The 19340-nt window shown below is 42.5% G+C and overlaps 1 protein-coding gene across 2 annotated transcripts in view; it reads left to right on the forward strand.

Moving 5' to 3' along the window:
• Window positions 1-1079: 1079 nt before the first annotated feature.
• TRUB1 (TruB pseudouridine synthase family member 1) overlaps window positions 1080-19340 on the forward strand; it is a 29785-nt gene continuing 11524 nt past the window's right edge. The window contains exons 1-3 of one of the 2 annotated variants that reach the window (XM_068688693.1): window positions 1080-1276; window positions 2141-2236; window positions 6237-6292. In XM_068688693.1, the coding sequence (XP_068544794.1) occupies window positions 1129-1276; window positions 2141-2236; window positions 6237-6292 (300 nt within the window). In that variant the 5' untranslated portion in view covers window positions 1080-1128. The remainder of the gene's footprint in view (window positions 1277-2140; window positions 2237-6236; window positions 6293-19340) is intronic. The other variant, XM_068688692.1, reaches the window with a different exon arrangement.

Here is a 19340-nt window from a genome sequence, read left to right on the forward strand (position 1 = left end):
CTGTCCCCAGTGAAAGCTGAAAAAGTGCTTAAGAATTCATGGGTCTTGGTCCTGCTCTGTGCAGAGACATCAGGAATACTTGCTTATCAGGCTCTGGGAAGCACTGGGAACACTCTTAGCCCTTAGCTAAACATGTGTTTATTTCCTCAGTGTCTGTTTGTGGGTTCATCTGCAGGCTCTTACAAACAAATAAATAAAATGAATGAATGAAACATCCAAGTTCCTGGTACCTTCCTCATGTATAGCTTGCTTTAATGCCTTGGGAGTGTTGTCAGAGAAATGAGTCTGTACAAGTCAGGCCTGAAGAGGAAAACCCACGCACTGTACTTCCCTTGTGATTTAACAAGAGGAGGGAGAGCTCCGAGAGAAGCCTGCCTTAGCAATACTTTCTTATATGACACACGTGAAGGCGGGAAGATTAATGGACTGAGCAAGTAGTCAGCAGAATATAATTCTTTTAAGTTGTGCGGGGAAGGTACAGTGACTAACGTTGTGACGGGTGAGGGGGAGGGACAGCAGCTCTCCAAACCCATTTATCAGAAAGCCATGTGTCTTTCTGCCCATGCCGTAGGACAGGGTGAGCTGCATGCAACCACAAAATGTAACTTACGTACTTGAGATTAGCAGCTATCGTCCATAAATGTGATATTCCAGGAATCAGGCACCTAGCACTGAGGTGGTTCAAATCTCAAATCCTGCCTTTGAGCTGGGTTGATAGTGCTGTAAGATTTTCTTCTCAGCGCCAAAGGCAGAACTGCAGGGGTCTCACCGCCTTCATTAAAACGCGATACGTTTATGTTCTAATTGACTACCTCCAGCTGTTAGGGAAACCTGATAGCTTTATCTAAAACTTGGGCCGTAATCCTACAAATTATTGTGCATATGCCCAGCTGTAAGCACAGCTCACACAGCCAGGCAGCCGTGCTACCAGCCACCCGCAGAGTGACCTGGTTTGGGGGCACCAGTTGGAGACCTTCCCTTATTTTCCCAGTATGCCTTCATTCCTGGTTGAGTTACAGCATATTTTATGAAAGGACTCCTAGGTTTTTTTGATCAAAAGGACGAGCCGGAGCCCGGCCGAACTACGTTTCCCAGCGGCTCCCGGGCTCGGGAGGGCGGGCTCGGAGCATGGCCGGCAGGGAGGCGGGTGGCGGCGGCGTGGCGGCCAGGGCGGCCCAAAAGCTTTTCTCCCTCAGCGGGCTCTTCGCCGTCTACAAGCCCAAGGGACCCACCTCGGCAGCCGTGCTCAACCTCCTGAAGGAGAAGCTGCTGGCAGGTAGGAGCCCGGCCTGCTAACCGAGGGGGGAGGCCCCGTGGGGATGGGAGGGGCCCCCATCGGGCCAGAAAACCCCAAAAGGGGTCATTTGGGGGGGCTCGGCCCGAGGCATGGCACGGGGAGGTTGTGGGGTTTGTCCCCGTGCTGCTGCCCCACAGCCGTGGGGCCCGGGCCTGGGGACTGTAGGGGGGTGCTCAGCTCTGTGCCAGGTGCCTCTCGCTGCTAAAATAGCTAAATAAATCGGCAGCCGAGTGGAAACCAAAAAGTGCTTCAAGGAAGCTGGAAGTTCAGGGCATGGCCTGCAGGAACTTTTTTTGTTGAATACAAATGGAGTCTTGGGTGTCCCTTACCAGGGGAAAACAAAAGTTTGATCATTGTAAAGACATGAGGGGCTGTGGCTTGGATTTCCTTCATAATGGATGTGGGGACTTGATCATCTGAATTAGGCCTTTATTAGAGAAGAGGCTTCTCATGTGGTGAGACCCAAGTGTAGAACTGGCTCACTGAGGCTAATTTGCCTCCATAGTGAGGAGGCAGTGACTGCAGCTCTTGTGTGGGTGACTCCAGGTCATGTCTGATGTGAAAGGCATAAAGGAGAGATAATGCAGTGTCCTGGTCAAACTTTGGAAATAATTAAGGAGGCTTTGAACATCAATCATACTTAATGCTAATAAATAAGGAGCAGTGGTGTGTGCACGATTCCTGGAGTCATCAGCTTCATCAGAAGTAAGGTGGGTTGGGATGCTCAGTACAGCAGTTTCTGCACTACTACTTCATAGTTTAAATGTTTTTTTATTCTTCTATAGCAATCTGGAAATATGTTTTATTTGTCCTGTAATGCCTCCTTTCCATTTCTATTTGCAGAAGCTGGTGTGCAAACGAATGGTAACAAAAGAAAAAGTCAGGTCTTGAAAATTGGACACGGTGGAACTTTGGACAGTGCAGCGACAGGAGTTCTGGGTAATGAAAAGTATAAATACAGTTATACAATGAGCTCGGGAAACATTTTCATGCCTACATGAAATCAGAGGTGAAAGAACAATTTGGGATACACGTGGCAAACCTTGTGGCGTTGGGGGAAGAACAAGTTACTGGAAAAGAGTGATCGAGGTTAAATTTCCCCTTCATATAATTCTACATGCATATAATATGTTCCTGAACAAAAGGTTATTTTTTTTTCCCAAATCCCTGATATAACTCATGGGCTATTACATGAATTCATTGCACAACATTCTGTATTTTCTAAATAACCTCAGAAATTTATGGCTTTTTTTTTTTTTTAGTTAAGCTAGGGATTTATAGTCATCATAATTTTCTAAAGTATTTGTTCTTAAAATAATGCATTGCTGGGATTTGGAGGGAGCCTTTTGGGCTTGTATACTTGTCAAAGGATAGATGAATAACAGCAATTCAAGTGCTGATTTTTTGAGGCTTAGCACAGAAATAGTTTTCACTTGCTGTCCTATCTTGCTTATTAAAGAAGAGTCATCAAGGAGATTTTTGCCTTTTAATTTTGATAGCGATTTATTTATTGAATTCCTTTGTTTTATTAAGGAACAGGATATATCAGTTGTTGTTGAAAACTTGTCCGGGGGTATGATAATTGGGTTGGATTAATCCCATATCATATACTGTCACCAATGGTTTTGTTGATAGGTAATGTGGAAAACACTACAGCTTGCTTTAATCATAGTTTTGTAGCTCACCTTGGCTAGAAGAAATAACAGCAATACTTGGGTATAGAAAATCAACAGTGCAACTATGGGTATACACGAAATAAATGCATTGAGCTTTGATGTAATGACTCTCAGGGAGAGCTGTGTTTCAAAGGAATGCTTTTTGCAGAGATTGGTGCTAGCAGGGGCCTGTATATGCTGGTAATCGTTGCTCTCTGTCACCTTGAGCATTTTAAAATGGAACCTTCTTGGGCTAGGAGTTAAGTACCAGCTCTTCCAGTTCTGATTTCCTGTGCTCTGTGGCCGCTCACCGGACAACAGTGTGTGTCTCACTGAAGTTAAAGTTTTCCTTTTGCAGAGATGTTCCCATTGAGCATATTAGTGCTCATTGTGGGACATCAACAGCATTGATCCAGAGGCAAAGAAAAATCGCTCGACCTTAATTGCTTCTCCTACTGTTCTGTGATATCCAGCAGTCTCTGAAGCCAGCTCATGTGGCATGACAAAAAGTACTTGGGCTTGATGTGCTTGGTAAAGACAGAGAAGTTCATCACCTTAATATGCTACGGATTGATCCAGAAAGGCATGGGATGTTTCATTCCAGTGCCATACAAAACACGCAGAGAAAGATCAGTGGAAGTTAGATTGGAAAGGACAAGACTGATGAGGAATGGGGAAGGGAATGTGTTGAGATTTCCTGGGGGGTTCAGGTAAGATTATTAGGAGACACAATAGAAACAAGTTACTCAGAAAATGTGTGCTGCTTTTTGGTGGGGAGTGGGAGGGCAGGAAGCTTTATTCCCTGGTGTGTGGGAACATAATAAAGTATTTTCTGAAACCTCTGACTGTCCTCTCTCCATCTTTGCCGCTGTTTCACAAATTGTGTGTGCGCAATATCTGTAACTTTGTGTATGTGAAGTAGCTGATACAGAGCACTGCTTGGTGTGCAAAGTGTACTGCAACCACCTGGGCAGTGCCTTTCATCAGAAGACACACTTCGATACTTCTTTTCCTACTCCCTGCAAGTGTAAATGAGGAAGGGCCTTGGAGGCAGAGCTCAGTCATTTATGGCATTAATGAAAGGTGACTTAGGAACCAAGTGGCAAACGATGGCCCTGCACTTATAAGGGTCTGGAGTGACAGCAGTCTCTGGGAGGTGAAGTCTTTTCTGTCCTAACCTGTGGCTTCTGTTGCATTTGGAAGGTGATGAGAGCTGGGACTCAGCTTGTATTTCAGTGAGGTCTCATATATTAGATAGAAGAAGCAAGGAACTCGTAACTTAAGTCTTTAGAGTACCTTGTTTTAATATCAGTGTAGGGCTGTGGCTCTCATTGAGTACTTTTTGCTGTATGATAGCAATTGTTCATCTTTTTCTTGTTTCTGTATGCCGATAATGAGCTGTAGTTCCACAGAGGAAGAAAAGAAGAAAAAGCCACAAAATTAAAAGCTAGTGGTAAAATTTTAGGAGCACTCATTACATCTTTAAGAAAGCATATGTTATGGAGTTACATTCAACCTTATGTGAGGAAGATCTGAGAGTAAAATCTTCGGGTTTCCTGGGACACAGGGCTCCCAGTCTAAGCCGTTCATGAAAGGGCAGAGGGAAGTGAGCAGTGGTGGTACTCCTGAAACTGAAGTTGGCATTATTTAATCCAGTTAGTAAAAGGTATTTAAGAAGTGGTTTGGAAGGTGGCAAAATGCAAGTGTGAAATTCAGTTAAACCTTGCTATGTCTTGTGTAGTCTGGCAAGTTTAGTTTTTCAATAATACACATGCTACACAGGTTGATGATTAACGAGGAGAATTGTTAGTCTCTTATTCACAAAAGCATTTGATGCCTCTAAAACTACTCTATTGAATCTCTTGACGCTTTAAAGCAAATTTCAGCTCAGCAGTTGCATTGAGCTGTCAGTGATGTCATCAAGTTGTAAGAGAAGTGCGTGGTTGCAAAGTTTTATCTGTGTGCTTATCTCCTTCTCTCAGCCTTGTTGCAGCTCAGTCTGGTGAATGTGACAGGAACACGCTGAACCGAAGGCACACAAAAGCACATGCACAAGGGCATATGCGACTGTAAAAAACCCTGAGAACCAAGAGGATAAGTTACAGGGAATAAGAATTCTTAAGAGTCTCAGAGTGAGAAGCATTAGAGCACAAATGTGGTTTTTGTTTTGTTTGTTTTAAGAAGTCCATTAGCTGGCTAGATGCTTTTGTTTCCCGGTTAACACAAAGCTGGTGTCTTGCAAGTTCGCTTAACCTTTCCCTTAACTCCTGTAGTTTTGTTAAAAGCAAGGACATAGCTGTTACGTATTTCATGTACAACTGATGCAAATATTTTGCTTTTAAATTTCAAGAAAGGTGAAGGTGACCTAAGTTGATTACTGCAACAGTAGAACAATTTAAGAATAACTTCTTAATTTCTCATCAGCGCTGACTGTCTTTTTTTTGATGTGACCTCGTGGAGAATTCTGCAATGAATTCCAATAAATAGCATGGCGATGCTCTCACAAACGTGTGGTGACAGTGTATCTGACTCCTCATTGTTTTCTATCTTCCTTCTGTTGTCTTTTGTTTCTTTGGATTGCTGTATGTGGAGAAAATCAATAGGAAAGCTTATCCAAGCACCATATTGTAAAAAGCTTTAAAGCAAAATGTAAAGTATTTCTTTTTCCTGTCTGCCTCTTTTATGAAAAGCTGAGTGATTGTCACTTTGCGTAGTTCTTACTTAAGGTGGAGAAGAAAATGATTTGTACATACACAATAACAGGAGGGTTTGATTATAGAAGATTTTTGACAGAGGCAGTTAGACCTTTTGATTATTTTACTTGCTTGCTGTGACCCTGATAAACTATTTCATTACGCTATCTTGCCTGGATTTCTCTTAGCCAGCATCAACCTTTAAAAGGCCTATTTACTTAGAGTGAAGGCCAGATTCATTATTAGTGAGCCATTGCCTTCATCAAACCAGAGACGGGGTTAATTGCACTGTCTGTTTCTTTGGCGATTAAAAGCTAGATAAATATAGGAGCTGAATTAAAGCATTTTAAGAATTAGGTGAAGCTTATTTCTTTTCTGCTTTAGATGTGTTTTGTTTTTTTTTTCTTTCACTAGTCCCATGTTATTTGAACATCACAGAGAGATTTTCTCATAAGCACTGACTCTCCTTATATGCTAACTGAGCACGACAGTCAGTATTTCTGACGAGCATCATATTTAGTAGTGACTGGTGTTGAATAAGGGAATTGCAGAGCTAGTTCTGAAGTAGCACTTCTCTTTCTGTCTTTGCAGTGGTTGGCATTGGAAAGGGAACAAAACTTCTGAAAACTATATTGGCTGGTTCCAAGGTAAGGAATGCTAAATGTCGTGTATTTATGGTTTTTGCTTGTTTTTTCTTCCCATGAAGAGCTGCACCAACATACAAATATCCAAAATGTCCATTACGTTCATTGTAAGTACGTGCTTCTGTTCTTCTTTGCATTTGGGCAGAAATTTGATGTTGAGGCTCTTATATCTAGACTAGTCATTAAAAAACCTTTGTTTGTCTTTGGTCTTTATCAACATTCTGTAGGAAAACAAATTCCTATTCTACAAGAATATTTCTATAATATTTCGGTGTTTTCAGCAAAGAAAAAAACCTGAAAACATGTAATGCAGATGGCACCATAAGGGATGCTTTTGGAATGTAATTGTGTGTGATGGTTCAGTTTCTGTTTGATTTCCTTGTGTGTAGATAACATAACTACTGGTCACCTTGCAGTAACAGATGGTCTTTGTTTCTTTTCTCCCTTCTTAAATGCAGCAAGACCTTAAGAGGCACCCTTTGGAATGAAGTATGTTTTGTGTATGGGATAGTAGCTTTCACTCCAGGTTCTATTTCAGACAGGTGATTTGCAAACACCTGGACAGGCACATATAAGGAGCTAAAGGTAACAAAAGCCTTCTGGCTGCATGAGTTAGACCAGACTGGAGCCTCGACAGGCAGAAATCTTGTTCATTGCTGCTTTTGATCAGTTGTACTACATCTTTGGTGAGTGCACTCCAGACTGGAGGAGTTACTTACACAAAGAGGAGCGTGTACTCCAGGAATAACCTACCAGTGTTGATTCTTTCTTTGCAAGTAAAATCCTGTGTTTTTAACCATTATTTTTAAATGAGAAGTTTAGGTAAGAATGAAAGATGCAGAAATCAATTAAGCCTACCAGATTTCATCTTGTACTCAGGGAAAGTCAATAGAGAGGGCTCAGCAAATTGATAGCCTTTCTAATGCATTCATTTCTGCTATTTTCCCATTCTCTTCTGGTCTGATCACTTAAGCTGTTTGTAGGTGTTGAAGTGATAAATCGAGGTAAAATTTGATTGATAATCTTCAGTTCAGCTCAAAGGAAAATACTTTGACAGGAGAGAATACAAGCAGGATAAAAAGCTGTAGCTGTAGAGACTGGTACAAAACTTCCTGTGTACTCTGTCAGTCTCTCAACTGACTGAAATGGGCTTGTATTGATATATAGGACCAGATTTCAGTCTCTTATGTTTGAAAACATACAGTGAGCAGCTGGAGCTGGGTTTACAGTTGAAGTGTAAGGAGTTAGGTGATAAATCCTGTATGTATGTTCTGAACACTTCAGACGTTGCATTTCTTACAAATCACAGGTTTCTATCTCTGAAATCCTAGACATCCCATTTCTCTCATTGACTAAGCAAAACTGAATTAAAATTAATCTGGGATTAGAACAGACATTTGAGTAGGAAAAAAAAAAGTGTAATTTTAGTCTTTGCAATTTCAAGCAAAAAAAAAAAAGCAATTTAACTAAAACAACCCCCATAGTTTCTTATGCGATCTGACCAGTGCTCACTTGTTAGTGTTTCTTGCATCTGAGAGGCCAGAACCCAAAAGCATCCAGGAGGAAGCACACTATGAAGCTGAATGCTGCTTTTTTAGCAGCTTCTCTACCCTCGTGTTGTTAAACACTTGATAAAATTTCAAGGCTCTTGTTTAGTTGGCTGTTTAATTACCAGTTCAGCAGTGCCCAGGAGCACTTAAATCTTGCGCTTTCCTATTGAAGCAGCATTACTCTGCATATCTTCATATGGATTCATACAATATTTAAAATATCCCTCCTACTGAGGAGTTTCACCAAAGTTTTTGTATCCTCCTGCCCTCTGGCACAGCTGGCCTAACCTCTGGGAAGTGGAAAGCACAACCCTCCAGTTGTAGAAGTGTTTTCAACCCTCATTAGGAAATGATTTTTATTTAAAGCATTTCAGCATGGAAGTTCTAACCTTTTACCACATGACATATCCCTTTTAGAGAACATTTAAGTTAAACTAAAGCTTTGAGATAATTCACTTATGTCTTTGTAGTGTGTGGAAAAATATCTTGATTTCAAAACGCCTAAAGCAAGTCAAGAATCTCTTAAGCTGATGCTCAGAGGAAGCAGCTGTGGTGGATGAGGCAGTTCCTACTGTTTTGGCAGAAGAGCACCTTGGTGACTTGGCCGTCCTGCAGCCAGTAGGGTCATTTATCTGAGTGTTGTACCCAGGAAGCTCAGGAAGGCGTAGAGCTGCTGCTGCGGGACAAGGGAAGGGAACACAGAGGAGAAACGGGCAGCGGGGACAGTCCAGAAAGCTGCCCCAGCCGGATCCATCAGCTCTCACCTGGCCTTAGACTGGATGGGCTGCAGGCACGTGATTTAATGAGGCAAGTAAAGCTACATCCTTACAGCAGATCTGCTCTTCCACAGGAACTGTTTGGATGCTCTGATATGGCAGAGGGAGCGAGGCAGCTAGCATCTGTGCCAGATGGCCTGACAGTCATAAGCCTTCATTTGGAGCTTGTCTGCCTCTGCTTTCTTATTTTCTGTTTATGCTTTGATAAATTAGGCACGCTGTAACTCAGGGTGGCAAGCTTAAGGAAGTTGAAGGGTTTGCTGCAGATACCTGCGTTCTTGGGTTTGGCCACGCTTACAGTAAAGGCTCATAATGTAGTGAGAGATCATATAGATAAATACATGACTGTCTAAATACCTTTGAGGTTTTTTTTTGCATCCTGTGCCATGTATTACAATTTTATACTCTGATCTTTTTACCATTGTGGATGCTAAAGTGCATGCTGAAAGGTATGATGTTTTTCTTTTATTTTGTTTATTACTATAAAGATTCAGCTGAACTGGCTGAGCTTCTCTGGTTAGGATTTACTGTTTCTTTATAGGAATGTATCTTGTAAAGAAATAGTTCAGTCTATCATTGTTGGCAGCAGAGCTATGCTGAGTGGCCAAAACGTATGTTACTGCAGTAAACTCCATATGGTGGCTCTGCCAGAGATTGGACTATTTCTGATTTTTTTTTTTTTCTTCCCAAACATTGTGTGAAACTTTCCTGACTCTGTGTGGCAGCTATGAACATTATCACTCAATTTGCAACTTGTACATATTATACAAGGAGTGTTACTCTTCCTCTGTAAATCATGTTCTCCACTGGTGCTCTGTCAGTTTCACCTCCTTATGTAGTAACTCAAAACAAATAAAAATGTGTAGCCAAGGGCAATACCTACTTAGTGTTCCAGATCTCATTGAATTCTTAGTGTTTATCCAGAAATAAAAATATGTCCAAGCTGGCTTAGGTTTTGTTTGTTTGCATTGTTTTGTTTCAAATGTTCCAAGTGAGGGGGAGACGCTGAATCCTTTTGGATCTGGAATATAAATTCTGAGCATTTAATACGTATTCCATAGGAGAATCACTTTCCCATCTTATGTGCTAGGACCTGAACTTGGTCTTGCTTGGACTTTTCCCACTGCCTTGTTTTGAGATAAATTGTTTTATTGTGTTTGCAAAATAAAGACAGTTTCTTATTCTACTATTTCTTGTTTCACTGGTAAAGTGAATAGAATTGGGGTGGACCAATTTTTATTATTATGGTAAATGGTTTTTCAAGTGCTCAGTCTTGTGGGTGACTTGTCTCTCTCAAACACAATAATAGAAATGACTTTTTGGGGAGGGCGAAGGGGTTAGAGAATGCTAGTTAGAAGTACATTTTCCCAAATGGTAATGCTATTTTAAAACTTCTCATCTCCTAGAATGTGCTGCTGTAACGTAGAAACAGATTCATTAAAGGAGGGGTGGAAAAATGTAGCATTAAATAATGAAATTTTTCATTATTCTAATGCTTTCCATTGGGAGGAGTTGTCTTCCAACACATACAGCATTTGTTTTTAGTTAGGATAAAACAGGATAGTTTAAACTTTTATGCTTCAATTCCATGCTTAATTTGCATATTTTTCAGTGAGATAACATCTAGGTTCACCCTAAGAGTTTTATTTGACTCCTACAAGCGTGAATGAGGCCGGGACTTGGCTATCCATCTAACTATGATTGAAATCATTGGTACCTGATGAGCAGAAAGCAGAAAGTTTTGTTTTTATCTAAGGATGCAGCTTCATGTCATGGTCTGTTTATAACCTGAAACCTCAACAACTCAGTGAGAGGAGGGGAATTGCTCGAGTACACTGTGATGTTTGCACAAGCCTGGGCAGGTGCTATTTAAAACAGAAAATGTAATCTCAGAAGTTCTGGCTTCTCCAGAATGAAATGCTGTACAAAATAAAATAAAAATCACTGGGTGGAGTAAAACAGAAAATCCAAGTCATCGCAAGCACTAGAAAGAGAAAGAGATTATGGGCAGAACAAATATACATCAGTTACCTGATATGTGGCAAATTAGATTTATTATTATTGGACTATCTGGAGTTTCTGTGAATCCTGGATGGGAAATGAGTACTAGTCCAGTGATTAGGTCTCAAAACTTGGCATTCACACTTGCATCCTATGGAAGAATTGTTTTCACAGCGCTTCTGAGAATTTTGGAGACAAGTAAGTTGCTTCTTGCAGCGTGATACCTGGTTTAGATTCATATATTGCAGGTTTGTTTCTCTGGAGGGTTGGGACCAGATGCTGCAGAACAAAATGTCCATAAAACAGGTTGTTTCTTTACCTCCTGTGATTATCTTACTGTCCTAAAAGATTAGGCTTTAATATGTATCCCTTAAACTTCTCAAACACAAAGATTGCTAGCTTTCTCTGAGTTCTTTCTCTTTTTGAATTTAGTCCTTAACTTCCATCTTAAGGCATTGAGTCCAATGAATTAATAATGCGTTAAAAAGAACATCTAGGAGTTCTATAAGGAGCAGAACTAATGAAGCCTTTTCTTGTGACTTCGTTTGTTTACAGCTCGTTAGACACCAAAGCCCCATGTGGACTCGTTGGTATCCGGTAATACAGTGGGGCTCCCTCTGGGGCCTTTTTCTTAGTGGAAGCTAGAACAGATTTGTTTCCTCTATCTACCTATTTTCCCAAGATTTATAAGAACTCAGGATCTCTGAGAACTCTATTCTGCCAACATTTGTGTGTTTGCACATTAATATGCATACCGTGATGGTATAAGTGCTGTATCTTATGAAATCCTTTCTTTTTAAAGAGCCTTTTATTTTCTTTTAAAATGTATTTTTAAAGCAGTTTGTGCTCCAGTTCATATACTTGAATTATGAGTGCAAGAAAATTGATCTGACTTTCCTTTTGAGGGATGCTCTTGGTTGTGTGTGCTCTTATTTTTAATATTAAAAGATTCCTCCACAGTATCACCAGCTGAGCTCTTTGCTTCATCATGCTTTCTTTTGGAGCTGGCAGAGTCAAAACTATTTATTCATACAGTGGATAGTGGTGTGTGTTCTGTTTTCTTTTTCATATTCTGGTATTTTTAACATTCTTTTGGAAGGGTGAGCTTGTGAGTAATGGTAGTTTTTTTTGTATTTTATTAAATTTATTGGTGTAGTAAGGCAAGCTAGGCATTTGAACCTGCAAGTACTTTCTCAGGTCTAAAACAGAACCATGGGTTCTAAAATTAGATGCAATTTCAAATCTGTTCAGAGTTTAGGGAAGTAGGGATCTTTTAGATCACTTCTGAAAGCAAAAATAGTTACTGGTTGTGACCATGGTACACCACTGGTTCTGGCCGGGCAGGCAGTGATGACAGGTAAGACCCCAGGACTATTCCATACAGATGGGCTGTTTCATTGCCTCCTTTCATAAAATGGATTAAGAAAACAACTTCTATCCCATGTGAGGTAGCAGGATTCTTTATCAGCCAGGCTTCCAGTCAAGAAGGCTTGGGGGATTGCTATTGCTTGCATGATGAGTTTTCAGATCTTATCTTGCTTCTGTCACCTGTGTGTACTGGGTTTATGTGGCAAGGCTTTGGTAGTGGGGGGCCACGGGGGTGGCCTCAGTGAGCAGAGCCCTGCAGCTGCCCCACGTTAGATAAGGGCCAGTTACAGCCAGCTCCAAAGGGACCCACCACCGAGCTGAGCCAATAAGTGATGTTGTTTGTGCCTCTGTGAGAGCAGATTTAAGGAAGGGAAAAAAAACAAACATGCACAACAGCAGCTGGGAGAGTGAGGAGTGAGAAGCAGCCCTGCAGCCCCCAGGTGAGTGCAGCGGGAGGGCAGGAGGTGCTGCAGGCAGGCAGCAGCAGTTCCCCTGCGGCCCATGGAGAGGCCCCTGGTGGAGCAGGCTGTCCCCCTGCAGCCCATGGGTCCCACATGGAGCAGATCTCCATGCTGCAGCCCCCTCATGGGTGGAGGAGCCCCCGGTGGAGCAGGTGGATGTGGCCTGGAGGAGGCTCCGGCCCATGGAGAGCCCCCGCAGGAGCAGGCCCCGGGCCGGAGCTGCAGCCCGTGGAGAGGAGCAGGGAGTCTGGGGGGAGCTGGCACCCATGGGGGACCTGTGCTGGAGCAGTTTGCTCCTGGGGGATGGATGGACCCCGTGGGACGGAGCCGTGTGGGAGCAGTGCTTGCAGAGCTGCTGCCTGTGGGCAGCCCCCACAGGCTCAGTTAGGGAAGGACGGCATCCAGTGGGAGCGACCCCACAGGGAGCAGGGGCAGAGAGGGACCCTGAAGGAGCAGTGGAGACGAAGTGTCAGGGACTGACCGCAGCCCCATTCCCTGTTCACCTGCATTGCTCAGAGGAAGGAGGTGGGAGAGGGGGAAAGGTGCTTTTGGTTTCTTTCCTTTGTTTCTCACTGCTCTAGCTTGTTAGCAATAGGCAATAAATTTCACTAATCTCCCAACTCTGAGTCTGTTTTGCCTGTGACGATAATTGGTGAGTGATCTTCCTGTCCTTATCGCAGCCCTTGAGCCCTTTCCATCATATTTTCTCTCCCTTTCCCTTTGAGGAAGGGGAGTGAGAGAGCACTTGTGGTGGAGTTCAGCTGGGTAAAACCAACACGCTGTGGTTTTAGCTGGTGTTCTGCCTCCGCATTGCACTGCTGTCACATCCAGCCATCTATATTTGTTGTGAGGAATCCAAGTAAAACTGGATAGCTTGCTCTTTAGCACTTTCCCTAGGAAATTTTTCATCTGCAACACCTTCTCGTTTTTCACTCCATGGTTCGTGCCCTTTCGTTCCCACACCTCGTTGTTTGTGGTATGCCATCCACACTGAGCAAGGGTCTGACGGAATTTCGGTTGGTTTTGAGATTGGAGAAGGAACAAAAAAGAGTGCTGTGTGTGACCCGCTCACTTAAGCAAAATGGATTGTAGCTACATAAAATGTCATTGCTTTGCCTCTGTTCAAGCCCAAAGAAATTGCTGTTTCCTTACAAGGAAGGTAGGAGAGGAAAGAAAGAGATAAGGTTATCTCCTAGGGGAAGGAGAGAGCCTGGTATATTATTCATTGTGGAATGTGAGGGGGTTAGTGTGAGGTAACGTTACACTGTGCCATAAATCCAATATCTCTATTGAGCTCGTGTTTTTTTTTCTGAGCCCAGTGGAGTTATGAATTTTAGTTCCCAGGCTTGTTTTGAAAGGTGTTTTATAGGTTTCCCTTGAGGAACGGGACTGGCAGATCAACGATGGAGCGATTGTTTTATGAGTGATGTTAACCCACAGGCAGATGGATGTGTTTCAGCCCTTGTAGACGGGCTAGGTGATTCATCCTGACATGTAGTGGTTGCTTAATTTCATCCGTTTAGTTACCATTTTTGTGTGTTCACTAAAGGATTTTACACTCTTGAAATACACAAATAGGACAGAGACTTGCCATTTCTGTTACCTGGTATTTGTTAGGGAGTTGTGCGAACAGATAAGGAACTCGTAGGTGCAAGACGTTATCTGTGATACTAAAGCTTGACCTACTTATGTCTGTAGTCCATGACAGCTATATCCAAGCACCACTATGATACTGTTTGCCTTTTGTTTTAACCACTACTGACACCTGAGAATTTTTGCAGGACACCTGAGAATTTTTGCAGGAGCTTTCTGTTGTCATACCGTGGCCTCGTACCAGAGACCATCACTGGTTATGTACACTTGGTGTGGGTTTCTGATCTGTGAGTATCGCTGTACATTACTGATAATGAACTTCTTGTTCCCTGAATGTCTCAAGATGCTAACTAGAGATCAATGTCAGTTTATGAAAGCATGGTCTTCCTCCTTACTTTGTTACAAGGAAAATGCTTACAGAAAAGGAAGGCTAGGAGCTGCATGCATTCTGTTGGTTTTGATGTGTTTTGAGATTGTGTAGAAGGTGTTAGCAAAACTTGAAGTGGTGTCTGCGCGCTGAGAGAATGTTAAGCATGCACAGTGTAGGATGCAGGAATCAGGGGCTGAACTGTTAGCTGGATAAAAATGGTCTTAATGTGCCCCCTCCATGTATGCACACTGGTGTCATCTTCAGTGACCTGTTATTTCGAAACACAGTACATTTGTAACCTGTTTTTTACCCTAAAAAATCGTTAAAAGAGGCTGATGTGAATATCTGTTCTTCCCTTACCTACCCAGTATCCCCAAAACACAGTTGTAGAAGAAGCTGTTAGATAGTATATATAGAAGCTTTTCTGCTGCAGTACCATTAATAAGCTGGCTTAACACGCTGTGTATTGCTCGAGTCTCTTTTATGTTAACCCCAGAGGCCTAATCTATTAATAGCTCAGCTTCATGCTCTATTAATATTCACACTTTTTTTTAAACTGTTGGAAATATCGAGTAGACTGCACCTATTGTGCTCTAGAAGCTCTTTCCTCCAAAAATGCAGAATATTTCAGGAGCACGCTGGAATGTGCTTACTTTCACGAGGTTGGTGTGGCACTCTTTTCTCTTGACCTTTCTATAATTGTGTGTGTCTGGGCTAAACGTACAGGTCTGCCTTGCATTCATTCACTCATTCATCCAAAAAAAAACCCAAAAAACAAAACAAAACAAAACCAAACAACAAACAAACAAACAAAAAAACAAGCAAACAAACAAAAACCCAAACCAAGGCTGCAAGATGGCAAGATTAAAAGAAAAGATGTTAACAGGATTAAACTGGCCATTCTGCATTGTTTTCTGTAGTGCTTCTTCTAGTAACGTGGAGATGCTCGTAGCTCTGCATTTTAGAACTTACAGCATCTTAAGCTTAGCGGTGTCTTCAGATTCACTTAAAGGCTTTCAGTTTTATCTATGTCTAAAGTCTTCTCCCCCCCTGGGGGGACTGTCTTATCTCTGGGCAAAGAATTATGAATTGTCTTTAAACTGTTTCTCAGCTAGGAGATGGAGGTTGGCTTGGTTTATTTTGTCTGCTCTGTGGTGTAGGTGCTAGATGGCGGAATGAGGAAACAGGTGTTTAAAAACAAACGCAACAACAAAAACAGGTGGTGAAGACAACATCTAAGGGCCAACTTGAGGTATTTTGCTGTGTGGTAGGTTCCACAAGCAGCAAGTGTCAGAAAGGTTTGCATAAATAGACTGTGTTGCATTTATGAGTGACATAGGGCCATGGTGCCATCTGGGGTGACTTAGTGTTCCTGTTGGGATTCTTAGTATTATTTTTAGTTATTGGTTTGGTTTTTCTCCCTCTTCTTCCCTCCCTCTAATGCCAGAACTTGGTGCTATCTTTGGTTACTGCCTTAAGGCTTCTCTGAACTGCATGCAGGTAAAGTGTCCTTTGTGGGCTCCCCTGCTACAGGTGGTTCAAGTCCTTTGCTTTGAAAGTCCAGTCACCCTGTGCGCTTGAACTTCTTAAACAAGCTGACATAAGAGGTCAGAAAATCCTGTTAGCCCAAGAGTAAAGATCAGATAGTTCTTCAGCAATGACAGTACAATTACAGCATCCAGCAGTAAATAAAATTTAGTGCAGGCGTAGCACAAAGTCAGCTTTTTCTTTTGGGAGAAAAATGAATGGGAGAGGGAAGTTTTTTGTGTGTGTTAAGAGGACGTGTTTGGTGTTTGTTAATTTTGAATTTGCTCCATCATAAAATATGGAGCTCCTCCCTAATCCTGCAGTCTTAATTTTTTCCCCATGCAACCTGCTTTTAAGAGATTAGGGCTCTTTGTTTTTGATATATTAGAATCTACTTAGTGAGAGTGCTTTGTTTCGGAAAATAATTGAAACTATGGCAACCCTCTTGTTGTTTTTTTTTCCAGCTTATTTGTCTACCCCGTGTACCCGTCTGTTTGGGTGGATGATTAACATGCGGGAGGCCATTGGTCACTGCTGATGCTACACAAACAGCAAGCACCAGTTATGTAACGCGTAAATCCGGAGCATCTTAGTCGTGCTTTAGAAATCATCGCATACAAACCGAATGCCAGTGTAAAACTGAGAGCTGAAGGCTCCTTTGGCCGAAGTTTACAAAAATATAACTGCTTGCACCAGGCGTGGAGATGGAATGGATTAGGCACAGGAGCAGTAATTCCAGTCCGTGTTTGCCTGCTGGGTGCTGCCTCCAATTTCTTGCAGGTTCCCTAGACCACTTTTTTTCATCATTATTTATTTATTTTTGTTGATTTTTTGTATGTGTTCTCTCAAACTTGTCAGCCCCATGCAGGCACCAGTTTGCATAAATTGACTTTCTATCTATCAGCTGTGGCTTCTCTTCCCTGGCTTTCAGCCTCCTGCACAGGGGCTGGGATCTTTCCTTTCCTTTTACACTTCTGCGTTCGGTTGCTGCTGCGATTAGAAAATGGGTCATCCTTGGGTGAACTCGTACGAACTGCCTCTTCCAGGGAGCCTGCTTTGCTGGGAACTTCTTGCAGTGGGAACCATCTTAAAATCTTCCTGACAGCTTCTAGTGACCTTATTTCATAGCTACGTGTGCTGCTGTCTGGCTCCTCCAAAGCGTTGCGTTTCCATGTTCGAAAAAAGCTTTTAAACATGCTATAATCTAAGATTTCAGCTATCTGGCTTCTTTCCAAACGAACAAACAACCAAAAAAACCCACACCACCCTTTGATACATTAACAATTAAAATCGAGAAGTTCCGTTCCCTGGTCTGTCTGGCACTTGCACTGATAAGTGGGGCAGACGTGCCTGGCAGGCAGCCCAGGGGCTTCAGCCCTGTGCAGCTAATGGCTTGCTGGCTGCAGGAGCCCTCAAGCAGGAGAGGATTCCTCCTCCTCCTCTTTTCTCCTCCCAGTGCACAGTTAAATATATGCACTGACAAAGTCCTGTAATTTCTCTCTTTTTATGTTTATAGTTTCGTTCCCCTCCCACCTAGTATTGGGATTTCTCTTAAATTGGATTTGAAATCAAAAAGGCAAATGATAGCTTTTCTCTTCCTAAAATGTGATTGTGAGCATCATGTTTATTGACTGTGAGAATTTTGATTGTGCCTACAGTTGTGACTAAAACAAAATTTCTCTTCCCTTGATCTTGCAGGTATACTCAAGGGTTTGTAATTTGTTTCTTAAGGGTTCCTGTGGTCCTGTTTTTCTTTGGTACTGGCTTTTATGGTGTGCCTTCCTGGTCATAGGTGTGGTAGCAGCTATATGGCTACCAAAGCACTTCCCATCTTTCTGGTCTTGTTGGGGTTGCTCCCACCATGCATATCCCCGAGGCTGCAGGACGGTTTCCTCCTTATATCGTCAGGGATGGAGTGCAGTGCTCTGTCAACCTAAAGCACCTTGAGGTCAGCTCCTCACTAGTGTGAATGAAGGAGTTGCTTGTACTTGAGGGCTTCTGATCACTTTGCTGCCTCTTGTTGCAGTTGTCATAACATCAAGAAAAATGTTTTCTAGGCAGGAGAGAGATTTGCCAGTGCCTGAATGGTGTCTGAAGGTCTGCATCCCCTCGGGGTCATGCTGTTCTGACAGCTGGGAGGCTGCTTCGGGGTCATGCAGAACATCATCACAAGTTGAAATTAATGCAGGGTGCTTTAAGTAGTGACTGGGAGTGCTTCATTTTAACTTTGAACGTGCTACACTTGCATATCGAAGAGTCCCGTAGGGAAGCTGAGGTGCTGGTTTCAGTCCTTAAATGCTTTGGGTCTTGGTCATTGGAGATAAGCAGGGGACAGAGGTGTTGGGGCTGGCAGCTGGCAGACCATTCTCTGATGAGCTGCTCATACCGGGATGTTCCTGTCATGGTCTGGATCTGCTGGGCTTTTCCTGAGATACCTCCTGCCATGGTTGTGTGGGTTGCAGTCAGTGTGGCTGTGAGCTGTTGCTGTCCGTGTTCTGCAGTGATTTGTACTTTGAGTACAGGAAGAATATTGCCAGATACGTTTTATAAAACTGGAAGAAAGAAATGATTGCCAACACAGGTGAGGAAAGGTCACCAAACACTTACTAAATGACTCACAGTCTGTTGGGCGCTTCCCAGGGCAGTGCGAGGTAGAGGCTGGGGAGAGCTAATGCTAAATTTGGACACAAAATAAGAGGCACAACAGATTAAATCGAGACTCTCATCTTCTACAAGCTCTGGGTCCCGGACACTAAACAGGGGAAGTAAAGCCTACTACGTGCCCGGTAGGAATTACGCTGTATAATTGTAGGTATCCAAGGGCACTTCAGAGACCGATCTGTAAACCAACTGTAATTCTTGCTGCCCTGTTACAGCCTTCTTGGTGGATTATTGCGGTTCTGTCTTCAGTCTGCTTTTGTGACTCTTTAAAGGCTTCTCTAAGGAATGGCAATTTGTAACCAATTTTTAAGGATTTTCTTTTGGGATGGCTTTTTAAAGATGGCTTTATGTTCTGTTTTTGCAGAAACTAAAGGGCGAGTCGAGTGTGGAGATCTGGATTGTGTATTTCCTCCAGTTTGTGTTTACATAGGAACACATGATATTATCTCTCCCTTGCAGGGAGGTCAAATAAAGCTTGTCATTAGAATGGACAGCCTGAAGCAGCATAGCCAAAAACAGAATTGAGCGGAAGAACTGCATTCAAACTGAAGAAGTATCGGTACTTCTACTTAGAGTGTCTGATTTGAAGGGATTTGAAGTTTTCAGTTTTCAAGTTTTACTGAACTGCTAAGACCGTTCATCATGCTGGAATTAAGATCTACTCACGTTTTTTATTAACCTCTAGAAATAACTGCTGAATAGCGTCTCTTTCTAACTGGGCTATTAAAAGTTAAGAACTAGATC

This window comes from Anas acuta, chromosome 7 (assembly GCF_963932015.1).
Source record: "Anas acuta chromosome 7, bAnaAcu1.1, whole genome shotgun sequence".
Lineage (NCBI taxonomy): Eukaryota > Metazoa > Chordata > Aves > Anseriformes > Anatidae > Anas > Anas acuta.